At 25.3% G+C, this 19,842-nt stretch overlaps 1 protein-coding gene across 1 annotated transcript in view; it reads right to left on the bottom strand.

Annotated features, from left to right (window-relative positions):
- Nucleotides 1–19,233, bottom strand: part of LOC136076788 (NACHT, LRR and PYD domains-containing protein 3-like) — a 44,845-nt gene extending 25,612 nt beyond the window's left edge. The window contains exons 1-4 of the mRNA XM_065790239.1: nt 18,967–19,233; nt 8,642–8,689; nt 4,015–4,056; nt 2,473–3,867 (exon numbers count right to left, since the gene is read on the bottom strand). Coding sequence (XP_065646311.1) covers nt 2,473–3,867; nt 4,015–4,056; nt 8,642–8,689; nt 18,967–19,213 — 1,732 coding nt within the window. The 5' untranslated portion in view covers nt 19,214–19,233. The remainder of the gene's footprint in view (nt 1–2,472; nt 3,868–4,014; nt 4,057–8,641; nt 8,690–18,966) is intronic.
- Between the last annotated feature and the right edge of the window lie 609 nt (nt 19,234–19,842).

Consider the following 19,842-nt stretch of genomic DNA (forward strand, 5'->3'; position numbering starts at 1 on the left):
GGGAACAAGTATGAAATTTTAGGTTAAATTCTCATGAATACGTAAGATGTCTAAAAAGCTGAATATTTTTGTTTTCAATACCAGGTGATTTTTTCGGATGAGAAAAAGTTTAATCTTGATGGGCCTGATATTTTTAGTGGCTGCTAGCGTGATTTGAGGAGAGAACCCAAATATTTTTCGACAAGGAATTTCGGTGGTGGATCTTTGATGGTTTGGCTTGGGTTTTGTGCAACAGGAAAGTTAAATTTAGCATTTACATCTTGCAAAATAAAAAGTTCTGAATACATTGATGTGCTAAAATTATGTTTGATTCCATTTGAAAACAAATATCGACGCAAAAAGTTTGTTTTTAAACAAGACATCGCCAGCATTCACTCTAGTAACGAGACTAAACCTTAGTTTGAAGCTAAAAAAATTGAGCAAATGTGGTGACCTGCTCGCAGTCTAGATTTGATTGACCAATTGACTCTTCAATTCATTTATGATTGACCTCTTTTTAAATTTGATTTTTTTTGGTGATAATTTTCATTATTTTTTGATACTTTATTTATAATTTATTGAAATACACTAATTAAATAAAGTTAAGTACGTTTTTAAGACATAATCCACATGCGCCTATAGAAAATGATCACAGTGTATATATATACAGAAATAGTTATTTTTTTATAAATAAAAAAAAACAAAACATGAATTATGGTAATAAAAAAACATCAACCATAGATAATTTAATTAAAATGTGTTTATTGAAAATAATCGTTAGTAATAAAAAAAAAAATTGATACTTGACTCAAAATTATTTTGCATAATATAAATACATTTGAAAATATGAAAGTTTTAAAGTAGTTTATTCCAAATGTAATTTAATTAAGAGTTAAAATGTAATTAAGAGTTTCAATTTCTTTTGTTTACTTTATAATTTTCTTTTTCCTTGTGTTAAGAATTCTTTTCTTTCTATTTTTAGTTTAATTTGCAGTTATTTTCTCTAAAGTTTTTGCTTAGCTATTCAGTACATTTTTATTACGATTAAAAAGAAATTAAAAAGCAGCGGTCGAAATGTATAAATAAATCATTAAATGTGCATGGTCATATAAAAACGCGCAATCACACGGGATCCTATAAAACACTGTGGGGTATTTTTTATTCACCAATAAGTACATAATAGCTTGATCTTAAAATGAGTAACTTCCCTATCAGAATTCCCTGACTATCTGATTAAAAAAAAAAATCCCTAAAATTTCTAGGTTTTCCATGACTTCAGTTAAAATTAACTAATTTTCCATATTTTCCAGGAACAGTACGAACCCTGTAAACTGATGATAACAAGATCATTAGCTTTATTAAGTTTACAGAAGATGCACTAAGCATAAATACCCGGAATAAACATTCAGTGAGAGGCAATATCAGCAGAACAAAATTACAGATGAAATGTTTCTGAAAAACAAACAACTAGGACATTTGCTTAAAACATACATCCTTACTGTATTTTTTTTTGGCTGTTTAAATTTTAATGACTTTTAAAGACAATAGTTGTTAAAGGAATGCCTTAAATTTGTCTTTAGAGATAACTGGTTACTTTATTTTAAATTATTTCATGTTATGATGAAAATCAATATTTTATTCATGAAATATAAAAGCATTTTGTTCATGTTTTATTTTATACTCCAAACTTTAAGAAAAATATTTAAAGAAACAGTTTATGCAGATATAGACTTGTGCCAAACAACTAATGTATTTTTAAATGTTTTATTTCCTGAAAAAAAATTTTTTAAAAACTATAAATTATGAAAAACTAATTATATTTGATTATACCAAAAAAAGAATAGTCTATTATTATTATTATTATTATTTTGAGAAAACCAAATATTGTTAAGCATAAATATATGAAAGAATAGAGTCAATCATTTAGCAAAATAATGATAAAACAAATTAATCTTAATAATGTTAGATGAACTTTTGATTTTAATAAATCTTTTAATGAAATTTAAAATTTATTAAACTAGGAAAAAAAAATGTATTAACAGAAAATACTTTCAATATAATTTCTATATTATTTATATACTTTAAACACCTGTATCTTTATTTAAAATGACTTAAAATAATGCAACGAAACATTAAGGACTTACCTAAATTAGAAAACAAAAATAAAGACTCTTTAGAAGATATATATATATATATATATATATATATATATATATATATATATATATATATATATATATATATATATATATATATATATATATATATATTTATATAATATAGACAAAACAGATTAATAACCAAAACTTATCTAATTAATGTTGATAAACTTTTGATTTTAATAAATTCTTTTGATGAAATGATAAATTCATTAGCTAGGAAAAATTTTGTATCAACAGAAATTTTATTAAATATAATTTCGATACTATTTATATCCTTAAATATCTCTTTATCTAAATGGCTAATAATAGTGCAATTGTATTAAGGACTTACCTAAAATAGAACACAAAAATAAAGGATCTTCATAAGCTTTTCTTGAAGTATTAAGATTAAGAAACAAAATCAGTTTAGAAAATAAAGATTTTTTTGAAGTATTCAGGTTAACAAGAAATTTTAATAAACTATTTTGGTTTTTATTGGTCAATCCACAAATCATTGATAAACAACTCTCCAACCTTTTATCAGCCATAATCTCTTCACTACTTAAACAATTATATGCATATACAGATGCACAAAACTCCATTATTGTTAGATGTGCAAATTGATAGTAATAACCTAGATTTGTTTCAATCCTTTCTATAAATCCAAAAAAATTGTCGTTATTTTCATCAAAGTCAATGATAAAAGTTTGAATGTCTTCTTTAGAAAAAATTACTTTATTTTCAACAAACAATTGATATGCAATTTTACAAATATTTAAAACATATTTTTTATTGGAACTGTTTTCCATTATCTGATAAATCAATTCATTGTTTTTGAAGATGTGTTTTTGCAAAAAGTATAAAAAAATATTTGCATACAAATCTGTCATTGTTAAAAAAGAATTTTTGTTTATATTTTTTGAGTCACTAATAATATTACACATGGAAGATAAATAAAATGGAACAGATGACATGGATTTTGCAATTGGAGATTCCTTTAAAGTTGCTTTCATAACATCTTTTTTTTCTTCTGAAACATTATTTTCTATATAATTATTTATTCCATTTTCATTAAACCCCATTATTTGAATGGTTAACTTATCACTATGATCTGTTGATATACTTTGGTATTTATCAATTGCATAAACTCTACCAGCAAGTACATATTTGTATTTTTGAATTTCTTTTAAAGCAATAACAATTGGATAGTTACAACTCAAACTTGGATTTATCAATTCATTTAAATATTTAAACTCATCTAATCCATCAATTATAAACAGTGCAGGATGATTACTAATATTAAAATCATTTATAATGTCTTTGTAAAAAACATTTAGTAATTCATTAATATTAGAAATATTTTGATATTGATTGAGCTTCCTGCATTCCATATAAAACACAAGTTTGACATTTTTCCAAATTTGATCATTTGACCAATCAAGCAAACATTTTCTAAGCAACCATGTTTTCCCAATACCAGCTATTCCAGATATTAAAGATTTTTCTTTTGTAAATATTTCACTATATGGAATTGGTGTATAACGCATTTGTTTTTCAAGAAATTTTTTTCGTTCAACACTATAAACTGCATCTATTTCAGTATTAACTGTATCAACAATACATAGATCAACAAATTTATGCATTAGATCAACATTTGCAGGTGATTTTAATGGTGGCTGAACTTCATTAATTTTCGCATAATTTGTAAGATAATAACTTTTGAGTGCTGTACATATCTCAGATATATCTAAAAACAATAATTTAAATCATCATCATCTTCACCATCATCATTTAATAACTCTTAGTTTTATTAAGTTTTTTACACTGTTTTCTTTTTTAGTTAACTTCATTTTTTATGCTGTATATATAATATTAACTATAATTTAATAATTACCTTTCTTGACATTAGGTCTGATATCTGATGAATTTAAAGAATCTAAACGATAGTTGTGTAAATTTGAATTTAATACTTTTAATAAACTTAATAAAGTTAATTATAGTTATCAATTCTATATAAACCATAGTTATTAGTTATACCTATCGCGAGAATTTTTACTTTAACTATTTAACATTATTTCAAAAAAATAACTTTAATTATTAACTAACGGTTAAAAAATAATGCAATTGAGAGGGTCAAAACAAATGTATGGGGCTAAGCAGTAGGAAATTATTCATTGCTTGACCGCTGTGTAGAGAAATGTTAAGCAAGGCACTCTCCAGTGGAAATGAGATTTATTATTTTTGTTGTTTCTCTAAGATTTATTATTATTCTTTAAGTTGTAAACTATTAAGTAACAGTTATAAAAAATGCAACTGAGTGGGACAAAAACCAAATGTATGGCGCTAAGCATTAGGAAATTTTTCATAGGCCGTTGTGTGAAGAAATTTTAAGTGAGGTACTTTTCAGTGGAAATTAAGTTTAATACTTCTGTTAATTCTTTAATTTGTAATTTCAATTTCCATGTTTACAAAGCTAAAGCACCACTTTAATTGCATATAATAAAGACAAAAAGTACATTAATTTTTAGCCCTTTTTTATATAGTTAAGGAATTTTGAAATCTTCAATTAAATGCAATTTGATAAAAGGTTCAATTAAAAAATAAGAAATTAATTAAAAGGTTCTACAATTTTTTTTTATAAAAAGCAAACATTTAACATACGAAGAAGTTGTAAAAGTATATTTTAAAATGTTGAAGCATAAGTTCTTTAATGAAATTTATCAAAACTCATATCATGGAAATACAGTAACACGCATTCTTTTACTAAATTACAGCTGTATAAAAACTTTTTTGTGACAAGAAAAAATTAAATTATTACCAAAAATGCTTTTTAATAACCAATAGCATAACTTTACATAAACATATTGTGACCCAAAATTGATGTTGATAACTGGGAGGATGAGGAGCGAGCCACAGGTAGGAGCAAACCATTTACGCCATAGCTATAAAGGAAGTGACTAAGGCCCCAGCTCCGGATAAAAATTAGATTTTTTGCAAATCTAGCCCTGGCCAAGGCAAAATTATAAGATTTAGCAGGGGCTATCAACCAGGGCTAGAAAAAAATTTCTAATTCTTTGAATATTATAATTTTTACTTACATTTACAATTTATTAAATACTGGCATATTTATATATTTTTAAACTCTAATTTATTTCAAACAAGGTTGCAAGCAATTTCAAGCAAGGTTGCAATTAAGTCATGAGTTACTTTAAAATAGAGGATAGGTTAAAAAGCTAGGAATCAGTTAACTGAAAACTTAAAAAGTTGTAGGTTGTATAAAAAAGGAAAACATGAAGATGGATTAGAGTAATAAAGGATTTTGATGTGCAAGGAGAAAAACTGGATTAATAAAAGTTTTAAAGATTAATAAATTTTTGCATTGATAAAAGAGTCAAAAAAATAGTAAAAACTTAAAAATAATAAAACTTAATACTAGTCTTATATTATTTTAAAAATTGAAATATTTATGGCCATCTTTGATTTTTCTCTTTTTTATATACTTTGTCTCTATTATTTCAATAGGTTAAACTTGAAAGTTCAGAGTACAAGAGATACAAAGTACATAGTAAAAAAAATTAAACTTCTTTTCTTGTTAACTGAGAACAAAAAGCTAAAAAAACTGTTTTAATTGTTAAATAAGTAAAAAAAGTAGCAAACTATAATATTTTTTTTGCTTGTTTAATGAGGTAATCTGATTAAACCCACAAAATAGCAAATTTTTTTTTGCTATTAAATAACTATTGTTGAATGGAGTTAATAAAACTTATAATATTATAAGAACCCTGAAAAAAATTCTTTTTTTATAATGATGTTAATATTTTACATGTTTTTTTCTCTCAGAGCAGACGATATTTCATATTTTGGTAGACAAAATCTCATTTGTCTGAGAATGCCAAGGACACAAATTGCACCAAACATTTTGGGGTGTAGTCTGTGATCTCAGCTCGGGACACGGGTTGCCTCTACTTTGTGGAAGTAACCATGAGGTAGGGCTAGTGCAAAAGTGTACTGGAAAACAGGCTACTGCCATAAGTCCAAAAATGGTTTCCTGGTGGTGAAGAGTATGTCTTCATGTATAATTCGGGACTGTATCACAAAGCTAGGAATAGTAATGCATTCCTAGCTGAAAAAAGTGTGCACTTTTTGCCTTGGTCAAAGAATTCACCTGTTATGAACCCATAAAAAATCTAAGGGATTTCCCAGAACATGATATCATTAAAAAAACCATTATTACCAAGCTGAACGACATTATTGATACAAAAGGTGCCATTACTAATTATTAAGATTACCTAATTTGTTATTTTAACACTTTTTATATTTTATCATTTATATATATATATATATATATATATATATATATATATATATATATATATATATATATATCCCATTAAAAAAACCATTATTACCATTAAATCATTATTACTTCGACTAAAATAAAAAAGTTAGTTTTTCTTGGTATGCATTTATTCTTTTGTTTTAATCAAAAAAATTAAGCCAAAGCATTTTTTTTTTATCATTCTCTTTAATATGAACACCTGTCTCAAAGGGTGTGATCTCTTTATGGAGTTAAAAAATTTATTAAATTTGCGAGGACTTATATATGTCTGTGTATATATATATATATATATATATATATATATATATATATATATATATATATATATATATGATAAAATATAAAAAGTGTTAAAATAACAAATTAGGTAATCTTAATAATTAGTAATGGCACCTTTTGTAACAATAATGTCGTTCAGCTTGGTAATAATGGTTTTTTTAATGATATCATGTTCTGGGAAATCCCTTTGTGTATATATGTATATATACATGTATATATATATGTTAATATATCTATATATGTGTATATATACATGTATTTATATATATATATATATATGTATATACATATATATATATATATATATATATATATATATATATATATATATATATATATATATATATATATATATGTAGATGTCAAACAAAACTTTTTATCTTAGTAACTGATACTGCTAAAGTCTTTGATTCACCTTTTATTTTAAGAATCTATAAAGATCAATTATTTGGTATTTGTATTGGATATTAGTAATCTTTATAATATTAATTATATTATTTCTTTATAACATTAATTATATTATTAGTTCTTTATTTTTGTCTTGACAACTGTCAAAATATGCTTTATAAAAAAGGTCCTCAATATCTTAAAATTAAAAAAAAAAAGAAGTGTAAAGTTATTTTGAAGATTTCTTGAAAAAGAGTCGACAAATAATGAAGACCAAATCTTTGAAAAAGACACTGAACTAGTTTAAAAAAAGAGAGTTATACTTGTTGAAACACAACAGCCTTGCATGACCAGGTCAAAATCAAAACATAATTCTCAAATTATTTAAAAAGTACTGTGATAACCAAACTATTCAAAAAAATTTTGAAATTAAAAATTAGGCCTATATATTTGGTTATATGATTATTTTTAATATTTTGAGTTGTTTTATTGGGTTTCTTGCTTCAACATATGTAAGTATACATATTTTCAGCTTTCGAATAAACACAGAACCAAGTTTAAACAATTATATGTTTGAAACCATTTAAAATAAGATGATGATTTTTGGGATTTTCATAACTTATTATAATCTTTGAGTGGTGTGAAAATCAGCAAAATCTGACACCTGGGTTACATTCTCTAGATGTTGGAATTGCCCTGAAACAACCTTTTCTTAAAGCTATAGCTTTAAAGTACAAACTCAAGAAACTCAATCAACAGCCACTGCATGGATATACTAGCTGAGCAAGGTAGTACCAACAACAAACGTTTTGGTTCAAACCATTAGTTTTCTATATATTATGTTTTAAATGAATTTAATATACTATTTTTATAAGAAAAATCAAAATATCACTTGATTTTTGTTTTTTACATAATTTTTTTTTTATCACATTTTTCATGTGATATGTATCATATATATCATATTTTTATGATATATATCACATGATATCACATATGATATATAAAAATAACAAACATAATATCACATGATATATGATTATAAAAAACTTTATTCAAATTTTTTCAAAGAAACCAATAATATTATATTAAAAAATTTATAAAAATGATAAAACATCAAAAATAAGCCAACATGTAAAAGTGTATATATTATGAAATAATAAAAATATTTTTTTAATGAAACCAAATTAACATAAAAATAGATACATAATGAAAAAAGTTGAACTTGAAGTTTTAAAGTGCATTTCTATTTAAAAAAAAAACATGAAAAAAAACACTCCTAACCATTTATCTAACCCTTTTAAAACATTAAGGTATTCATGGTTTAAAAATAATAAATTTGAGGTATAGTATTTTACATCGTAGTAAAAGTCATAATAACAATGAATAATCACTGAGATAAATCTGACACCATTTTTACTTTTTAAGCAAACAAAGCACACTGAAACTCAATTGTTAACAATTATTTTAGAAATTAGTTAATGTTAAGTTTTTTAAATAAAATAAACATTACAATTACCTTTGTTGACAGAAAAACTGGTAGAACTTTCTGGTAAAATTGAAACTTCTAAATGATAAATTTAAGCAATTACCTAACAAATAAAAACTTTCACAAAGTAGAAAATATATAAAAAACAGAGACTGTTAGTGGTACTTATCCCTATAAGTTTATCTAAAATGCTAAGGTCAATTTTTAGATAAAGAAGGCATTAAAAGAAAAGGAAGGTATCAAAAAAAACTTTATTAAGACTTGTTAAAGTCAGTAAATATACTTCTCTCATAGATCCTAGAGTCCACAAGAGAACAATTCATGACACACATTAGCCCACAGACTTTAAGAAAAATTTTACAAAAGAGCAATGGCAATACAAAGAATCTATAATTTGAATTTAAATTGTTTGAATGCAAAAGAACCTTCATAATTTTCTTGTTAGTATTTTAGGCAGTACAAAATGGTTTACAAAGTTGTTCAACAAATAAATATTTTGTTGTTAAAGGTTGTTTACTTTAAACCTCCCTATAAATGTTCCAAATAAACAGACAAAAACAATTTCATTCACACATTCAAAAGATGTCTTAATAACTTGTCTTGATCATACTTTGCTAACTGATTTCAAACATGCATGAACATCTGCATGTCCTCTGGGTCAACTCAACCAAGTCTTAGCATATTCCATTTTGCTTTAAAAACTCAACTGCTGATTACTTTAAGTGCAATTTGCATTTCTTTCATCAAGATCCTTTTAACCATCTAACTCTGCACACACATAGTAGATATGTAGATATCATTCAAGATAAAGTTTTTGATTTTCACACATTTGGTGGTAAATATTGTGTTTCAACAAATATAACTCTCTTTTTTAAATTAGTTAAGTGTCTTTTTCAAAGATTTGAACTTCATTATTTCTTAATTCTTTTTCAAGAAATTTATCTTCAAACTCACTTTACACTATTTTTTGTAAAGAAATTTTAAAATATAGAGGACCTTTTTAAAAAATTGATAAATTTGCTCCCTGCCCCACTTTGAAACCCAAAAAAATATTTTTATTGGTATGAAAATTTATTTGTAAAAAATAAAAGTCGTCTCAAGCAGAGTAAAACAAATAACTAAAACTTATTTTGACAATATGCAACTTTTCTTCATTTTAATTTAAATTTAAATTGTACAATGACTGTATATGCATTGCGTATACATGTGGGGGTATATGTATGCATAAGTGAATATATGTGTGTGTGTATGTGTATGAATGTATGCGTGTATTAGTATGTGTATATGTATATTTATAAGTATATACATGGGTATGTATGTATATCTATTTGTGTATGTGTATATATGTGTAAATATATATATATATATATGTGTGTAAATATACATATATGTGTAAATATATATATATATATATATATATATATATATAAATATAAATATATTTACATACATACATACATATATATATATATATATATATATATATATATATATATATATATATATATATATATATATATATATATATATATATATATATATATATATATATATGTATATATATATATATATATATATATATATATATATATATATATATATATATGTGTGTGTGTGTGTGTGTGTGTGTATATGTATATATATGTATATTAGTGTGTGTATCTGTATGGATATATGTGTATAAGTATATATGTATATATTTATGTGTGTATATATATATGTATGTATATGTGTATATGTATATGTATGTGTATGTATATGTATGTATGTATATATGTATATGTATATGTATGATTTTAAAATGGTTCTTCCAGAATGGAAAGCTGTAAAACTAGTAATAAATACTCAGTACACCATTGCACTCACACTCATTGCACTCACACTCACACTGGAAATGTGGCAGAAATTTTTTCTACATCATAGAATCAAGTTTCCAAACTTTTGTCTTCTAATGAAGTTATGATGTGTATTTCTGGCTCTAATTTTGCTGTCGAACGCAATTTCAGTTTTGTGTATGCTTATGTTTCATTCATATATGTTTGTGTTTTGTCTGAACCTCTGGCAGGGTGCTGATCCACTCGTAAGTAACTTTATGTATGTAATTATGTTTGAGTTTTGTTTATGTATGTTTGTGTTCTGTCTTGACCTCTAGCACGGTGCTGATCCACTCGTAAGTCACTTTATGTATGTAATTATGTCTGTGTTGTGAAACAATATTGTCTAGTGTTAGATATAGCTCCTTAACTTAGAGTTTTGTTGAGCTCTATCCTTATGGGATGCGTCATTGCTGTTTGCCCACTACTCTGTAGTTTGTGCACAAAACAGTTTTCTTGTTTTATTGCTAGGATTTAGTCCCAAAAAATCATTAAATTACTGAAGAGTCCAAGAGAACGAAACAATATTGTTTGTTTCTCTTGAGTCCTTATACAAGGGGGATGGGAATAAATGGTGGGTGGGAATTTTAGTCTGAAAGTTTTAACATTTATCAGTTACAAGTATGTTTTTTAATTCATAAGGCCGATTTTCACTTGAATTTTTTTTTTAGTTTTGATATGATTTATGTTTGATATATAAATTTTTGTTGATAACAAGTAAAAATTAATAAACGAGAGGGGGGAGGGGTGGCTTAATGAGCTTAGGGTCGATGGGAAAATTTTCTAAAAATAAATTTATAAACACCCACCCCACCCACTTCTATTAAGTACTCAATAGTACATATATATATATATATATATATATATACATATATATATATATATATATATATATATATATATATATATATATATATATTTGTGTTCTGTCGTGACCTCAGGTGCAGTGCTTGTTCATCCGCAAAAACAGTGCGTGTTCATCACTTTGTATGCATGTTTGTGTTTAGTAACCAGAAACTTCTTGTATGTTTATTTCATAATTAGTTTTATTAACTTTGATGATTATTAAAAATTTCATTGAAAACGCATTTATTGTTGAAAGTCTTAACGTTTACAAAATAAATCATAAAAACTGCTTTAAAAGATTACATTAGAATAAAAACAGATACACAAAATTACATTTACATAAAAAATACATAATTTTCAAATAAAAATTAAGAATATACTAATAAAATCTATAATTTATAATAAACTTTCAAAATTATGAAACATTTATTTTTGTAAACAAATAATAATAGTTTAAAAGATTTATGGCTTTGCAGATGTGGCTCCAAGAATGAGCCATATTAAAATAATAGTTCGTTTGATAATATATTCTTAAAACAATTTATGCTAGAAATCTCAAAACTTAACAAATCTTGAACAATTCAATTTTTAAAATATTTCAACAGAATGCTTTTATAATGCAATAATGCAACAGAAACTTTTTTTCGCTTAGCGTATTTTTAAACCAATAGAATTAGTTTGTTTGTAAATTTAGCAGGTTTTTAGTGTTTGCTTTTTATACTTCCGCACCAAGATGTTTTGAGAACATTCATGGTTATGTATGTTTCTATGTATGTCTAAAAAACAAAATTTTTTTGTTTTACGGACATATATAAAGTTAGATGTTCTCAAAACGACTACAAAACCTAGCCAGTTTTTTCGCAACTAAACATTATTTCCGTGGTCAGTATTTGAGAGTGATCGCTCCCGCTTCCTGACCAAGCCTGTAATAATATGGCACTGCTTCAATCGCCTTCAGCTTGTGCTAGATAATTGTATCAATGAAATAAAACAGATAAATCATTTTAAACTCTTTATTGATAAAATATACGTCATTTTTCATCAGTCTAACAAAAATCAGATTGAACTTTCGAATTTATCTGAGCAACTTGATATCGATATTATAAAAATTGGTTGAGTTCCAGGGCCACATGCAGCTTAAGACCAATTTTAGCTGTTTGGCGTGCTTACCAAACTCTAAATTTTTTACTTCAAATAAACAATACAATAGCATGGCTACACGTTTAGTAAATAAACACTTTTTAGAAGATTTGGCGTTGATGATTGATATTTTGAATGAAATTTCACTTTTGTCCAATGCATTGCAAGCCCGAAATTTAGAAATAATAAAAGCTGAATATTTAGTGATGAGAGCGATTCAAACTTTTCAGATGCTTGAGAAGGAAAAAGGGGGTTATAAAAAATAAGTTGAAGAGTTGATTGCTACTGAAGCATTTAAAGATATTCCTTTTGTTGATAATCAAAAATTTTCTGCAATTCCTCGGCAAAAGCTTCTAGAGAACATTGTGGTTCACATGAAGAAAAGATTAATGGATTGTGATCATTTAAAAACGAGCAATCACGGCCAAAACAAGTTGGAGATTATTAAAGTTTTTGAACCGAGTTATTGGGATCTGAAGTTCTTGTTCCATGGCCAGCATTCGAAGAACAATTGCATTCATTTTATAAAATATTTAAATATGCAGTTGATAAAAATGAGTTTCGTGACTTAAGAATGTATTAAAAAATTCTGAAAACTATAATATCCTGGAAAGTGTTCGAAAAGCCAAAAATATTATAAAAACCATCACAGTAAGTTCCGCGGAAGCAGAGAGAGGATTTTCAAAAATGAATACCATTTGTACCAACAAAAGAAGTCGTTTGACTGTGTCAAATATTTTCAATATATTGACAATTAGTCTAACTGGTCTACCTCTTAAGGACTGGAATTCCGTTACTGTTGTGAAGAAATGGTTGCAAATGAATCACTCTGCTGATGATCCTCGTGTGAAGACATTTAAAACTACTAAAGATGATAAAAATCTACAGGCGATATGGTGTTATTTAAAATAATTTTTCTTTGTATGTTATTTTTATTTATATAATAAATATTTATATAATTCGTTCATTTTTGTAATAATTTTTCATTTTGTGTTATTTACTACTATATTATAAATATTTATATAATTTGTTTATTTTTGTTAACATGCAATGTTCAATTATTGTTAAATTTCTCTTGGTGGAAAATGTCTTTTGATCACTTGAATAAAACTATCCCAGATTCTTAACTAGTTCTTAAATTTTTTGAATCCCACCACTGATATATATATGTGTATATATATATATATATATATATATATATATATATATATATATATATATATATATATATATATATATATATATATATATATGTATATATATATATACATATGTGTGTATATATATATATATATATATATATATATATATATACATATGTGTGTATATACATATATACATATATATATATATATATATATATATATATATATATATATATATATATATATATATATATATATATACATGTGTGTATATACATATATATATATATATATATATATATATATATACATATATATATATATATATATATATATATATATATATATATATATATATATATATATATATATATATATATATATATATATATATATAAATTGTGTTTGTGTATTCTATAAATCAATTTTAACAAGAGTGGTATTTTTGCACTGTTGCAAATTTAATTTATTTGGAATAATATTATTTATTTTGTCTTTTTTAATTTTACTAATGTGCCACAGTTCACTTTTTTGTTGAAGGTACTAGTAGCCTACAAGGGAGTTTATTTTGACAATTTGGTTTATGAGCTTTTAGTGTGATGAATGCTTGTGCTGGTACAACTGATTCAATTCTAGTTTCTAAATTAATTGTTTTAGCAATGTTTTGGCCTTCTAAATTAGTTTAGGCTTTAGCGTAATTATTAGAAATATTATCGCATAGTAAATTATGGGGATTATCTGGGGCAATTTGGTATATGTTGTTTGTTTTATCAGCAAAAACTAAAATATTAGGTTTGATTTTATATTATTAATATCTAATTTGAGTTCTATTTGGAAATCATTGTTAATATTTTGAAATTTTATTGTTTTAATCAACTGTGGTAAATTGTTATCAAAGTTTTCTAGGTTAGGAATAAATGGTGAGGCGTTTTTTGTTTTGAATCTAAAATTTTCTTTTTTGATTGTTTTCAATTATAGGATTTTATTTTTTTCAGATTCTAACAAAAAATGGGCTTTCCAAAAATGTCTTTAAATAAAATTTTCTATTTTCTTCCTGATGGACCTACTGACGGTAAAACATGCTGTTGAAGACAACTAAAAATTAGATAAGTGTTTTTACTAATTTATATATATATATATATATATATATATATATATATATATATATATATATATATATATATATATATATATATATATATATATATATATATATATATATGTATATATACAATGGAAAAAAAAAATATATATATATATATATATTTTGGAAAGCCCATTTTTTGTTAGAATCTGAAAAAAATAAAATCCTATAATTGAAAACAATCAAAAAAGAAAATTTTAGATTCAAAACAAAAAACGCCTCACCATTTATTCCTAACCTAGAAAACTTTGAAAACAATTTACCACAGTTGATTAAAACAATAAAATTTCAAAATATTAACAATGATTTCCAAATAGAACTCAAATTAGATATTAATAATATAAAATCAAACCTAATATTTTAGTTTTTGCTGATAAAACAAACAACATATACCAAATTGCCCCAGATAATCCCCATAATTTACTATGCGATAATATTTCTAATAATTACGCTAAAGCCTAAACTAATTTAGAAGGCCAAAACATTGCTAAAACAATTAATTTAGAAACTAGAATTGAATCAGTTGTACCAGCACAAGCAGCTCATAAACCAAATTGTCAAAATAAACTCCCTTGTAGGCTACTAGTACCTTCAACAAAAAAGTGAACTGTGGCACATTAGTAAAATTAAATAAGACAAAATAAATAATATTATTCCAAATAAATTAAATTTGCAACAGTGCAAAAATACCACTCTTGTTAAAATTGATTTATAGAATACACAAACACAATTTATATATATATGTATATATATATATATATATATATGTATATATATATATATATATATATATATATATATATATATATATATATATATATATATATATATATATATATATATATATATATATATATATATATATATATACAATGGAAAAAAATACAAAAAACTAACAGTTTTATATTTGTGTTAATAAGTTTTATAACTAATAATTTAATATTTCACGACCAGGAGGTAATCCACTGATTTAGGGTGGTAGCCCTACTATTAAGATCAAATGGCTCTTGGATCAAACCATAAAAAGAAAGTGAAAGAACTAATTGCTTTTGCAAGTCAAGATAGAGCTAATGGAGAGGATTGACAATATGTAGCAAATTGCCATTGATAAAGAAGTTGTAATCAATAAAATGAAATTCAAATCCTTGAGAAAAACAAAGTTTGTTTAAACGACACTAACAGTTAGATTTCAAAATATAGCAACTTTGCAGCAGCCTTAGCAAAACCAGGATCACAAGCTAACACACCTCTTGTTAGTGCCATTTCTGCAAATGTTAAAGCCACTGAAAAAAAAAATAAAAAAGCTATTTTTGTAGGCATGTTTCCCTTTAACACTTTAGACCAGATTGCGGACAAATCCACAATAACCCAAAAAGTAAAAGAAATAGTATCATCTTTAAAAATTAATGCAGAGATTGTGTCTACTCGAAGAATTAAGTTCAAATTTAGTCCAACTAATGATGCCGTAAACATCTCAAATACCAGAAACAGCCAAAATTCAATTTTTGTTGAATTCGACAGTGCAGAATACAGAAACATGGTATTAGCAGCAGCATCAAATCTTTCCAAAACAGAACACAAGAATGTTTTTATCAGACCTGATCGAACAATTGCAGAGCAAGCTGAGTTTAACAAGCTTAACTTTGAGAGAAAAGAGGCAAACAGAGATCTTGAAAAAAATGGTAACCTTGATAAACCATTTTGATTTGTCATCGCAGCAATAGGGTCCACTGCATCGATGCATCTAAAACCCTAAAAATCAATGGCCGTTCAATACACCCATTTGTTGAATGGCAAAAAGCCCATATTGCTCGCTCGAAACCAGTCAATACACAATAATATCAAGTTTGCTAATATACCATCCACCTCAGCTCAAAGCTATTCAAACCAGCTATTAAATACTTATATACGCCAAGAAAGTAACTCAAATCATTTATATTGTTACTAGACTAATGCTTGTTCACTGAAAAACAAACTGTTTTTGCTTGAAGCCCTGGCATACACTTAAACATTTTGCTAGGGTGTATGTATAGACCTCCTCCTAAACACAATGATGATATCAATGCACGCTTAAATCTTGAACAAGCAGTGTTAGCATCATTAGTTTCGGCAATCAATGCAGTCCAGAATAAAAAGTTTAGTGGAATGTGTTTAGCCAGAGATTTCAATTTCAAAACATCAGTAGGAGCCACTTTATCAGATCATCGATTTGTACATACTCTTGAAGATTGCTATATATATATTTCAAGTGGTTAATTTTTCTTCATTCTGCAACTCAAATAGCGAATATAAAAGTTTTCTTGATTTAATTCTTACTGGATCATCCAATTGCATCTACAATATTTAACCTCTTCCTCCGTTTTGTAATACCTCCTGTCTATTGAATGGCATCTGGCTACCACCGACACTATAAAGACTTCTTTTTGTGCGATCGAATTTGCACTATAAATTAGCAGACTTCAAAAATCTGAATCTTGATTTCAAAAATATTGACTGGGATGTTTTGTTTACTTCTAAGAACACATCACAATGTTACGAAATTTTTCTCATTGAGTACAATCGTTTGTGCAATAAATGGATACCTTGTAGTAAGAAATTAATTCGTAAAACTCAACCACCCTGGATGAATGATCAGCTATGTAATCTTATTGCAAAAAAGAAACATATATGGATTTTAGATCCCGTATTATACCAGTTCTCAATGAATATAAGCAGGTTCGCAAACTAATTAAAAAATACACTAAGCAATGCATCAGAAACTATGAAAATACAATAGTTCACAACAATTCCAAGAAACTACTATTTAGCTATGTAAAATCAAAACAAAAAATAAAAAATCAAATCAACGCAATGTATGATTCAAACAACGATACTATTACCTCAGGTCCTGAGATAAGTAACCTTTTAAACTCATATTATGTCTTTGTTAACAAAGATCTTGTTTCTCCAATGCCGGACTTTAAACATCAAACCACAAGCTTTGTTTCGGAAGCAGTGGTTCTTTAGAAAAAGTAATTTTAAGTCTCAGCAAACTAGTTCAATATAAAGCTCCAGGTGAAGACAGTGTGCACCCATGGGTTCTTAAAGAATGTGCTAGAACAATAGCGTACAATCTGACAAAAATATTTCACAGCTCACTTCAAGAAGGTTCTGTACCCAATGCTTGGAAAATTGCTAACGTGACGCCCTTGCACAAACGCAAAAGTCAATTAAATGCAGCTTACTACAGTCCAGTTTTGCTCACATCTGTACCATGCAAAGTCCTGGAACGAATTATACTTTTGGTCGACGGACATATCTAATATTATCAGATCAAAATAACATAAACTTAAATTCATCACTAAAAAATACTTCAAATCACTGTTTTCTTGCCCAAATCAAATGTTAATTAGCAAATCTTAAGCGTGCTTTTTGATTCTTTATATAAATAAAAAGTTTCTTTGTAGGACGTCTTCTAAGTAGATTTGCAGACCTCAAAAGACGTTTGATTGTGTCAACACCACATTTTTCATTATAAAGTTTTTTAATTTCAGCATTTACCAAGACAGCATTTTGCGTGGAACATTTTTCAGGGATTGAGGATGGATATTTTAGCAGGATAATGACTCAAAAGACACTTTAACCCTTACATAAGACTTTTTCAAAAACAAAAAAATTCAATTATTGGAATTGACATACCAAAGTCCTGACCTTAATTCTATTGAACATCTATAGAAACACATAGATTGACGAATTTCAGGTTGAAAATCAGCAAGTAAATTTGATTTATTGAATATTCTGAAACAAGAATGGCGAAAAATCAAAATTATTGTGATTATGAAGCTGGTATATATATATATATATATATATATATATATATATATATATATATATATATATATATATATATATATATATATATATATATATATATATATATATATATATATATATATATATATATATGTATATATATATATATATATATATATGTATATATATATATATATATATATATATATATATATATATATATATATATATATATATATATATATATATATATATATATTGTAAATATGTTAATATGTTGTAAATATAAGTATAAATATATATATTGTTTTAACGCAACAATGTGACTTCAGACAACAATGTGAGTTCAGAGTAAATAAACCCGATTGAAATAGCTTTTAAATAATATAAATAAAATATTACTATTAAACTCACTAGAAAAATGTTTTGCCAAATCATTCCTTCCTATTGCGTTAAGTGCCTCAACAAACCCATCATAGTTATCAACCCCTAGAAGCCTTTGATGTTCTAAAGCTTTAAAAAAATCAGTTGGTCTTTTAATCATTTCAAGAATACCATCACCAATTTGTTGTGAATAATAATATTTTATTTCTTTAAAATTTTTTTCCAACAAACTATCTCCAATCTTTAGCAAAATTCCTTTATATTTTTTATCATCCATTTCTTTAAAATACTAATAAAAAACTTTATACATTTTAAATATTTAAACATTATAGAATTGTATAATAATATTAATAACTGTTTATTAAAATTTAATATAAAAGATATTGTATATTAAAATGATAATAGTGTAATATAACTTAAAATACAGGGGACATATTGAACGATAAAATTTTACAATAATTTGCTTAAAAAAAAATTTTTTTTGTAATAAAAATTTGAGAGCGTATTTATTTGGTTATACTTAATTTGCTGCATCCTGTATAATATATAATATATTATATGTATAATATGTAATTAAAACTTTAAAATTGAGGCTTTATAAAATGTTTACAATGTAAACATTTTATTCTATTGCAAATACTAAAACATATAATTGTATAGTTGTTAAATTATTATAAGTCAATTATGAAAAATTAATATAATAATACATAATTATACAATATATAAAACTTAAAGATACATTAAATAACTAAATGCTTGATTAAAAAAAAAAGTTGTCTACTCACTGCTCAACTTTCTGCTAAAAAATCTCATTATTTCAACTTTCTGCTAAAAATGCTTACATTTTATTAAATTTTTGGTTGTGGTTTCTTACTTATAAACTTTTTAAAACTAAAAACAAGAACC

This window comes from Hydra vulgaris, chromosome 02 (assembly GCF_038396675.1).
Source record: "Hydra vulgaris chromosome 02, alternate assembly HydraT2T_AEP".
Taxonomy (NCBI): domain Eukaryota; kingdom Metazoa; phylum Cnidaria; class Hydrozoa; order Anthoathecata; family Hydridae; genus Hydra; species Hydra vulgaris.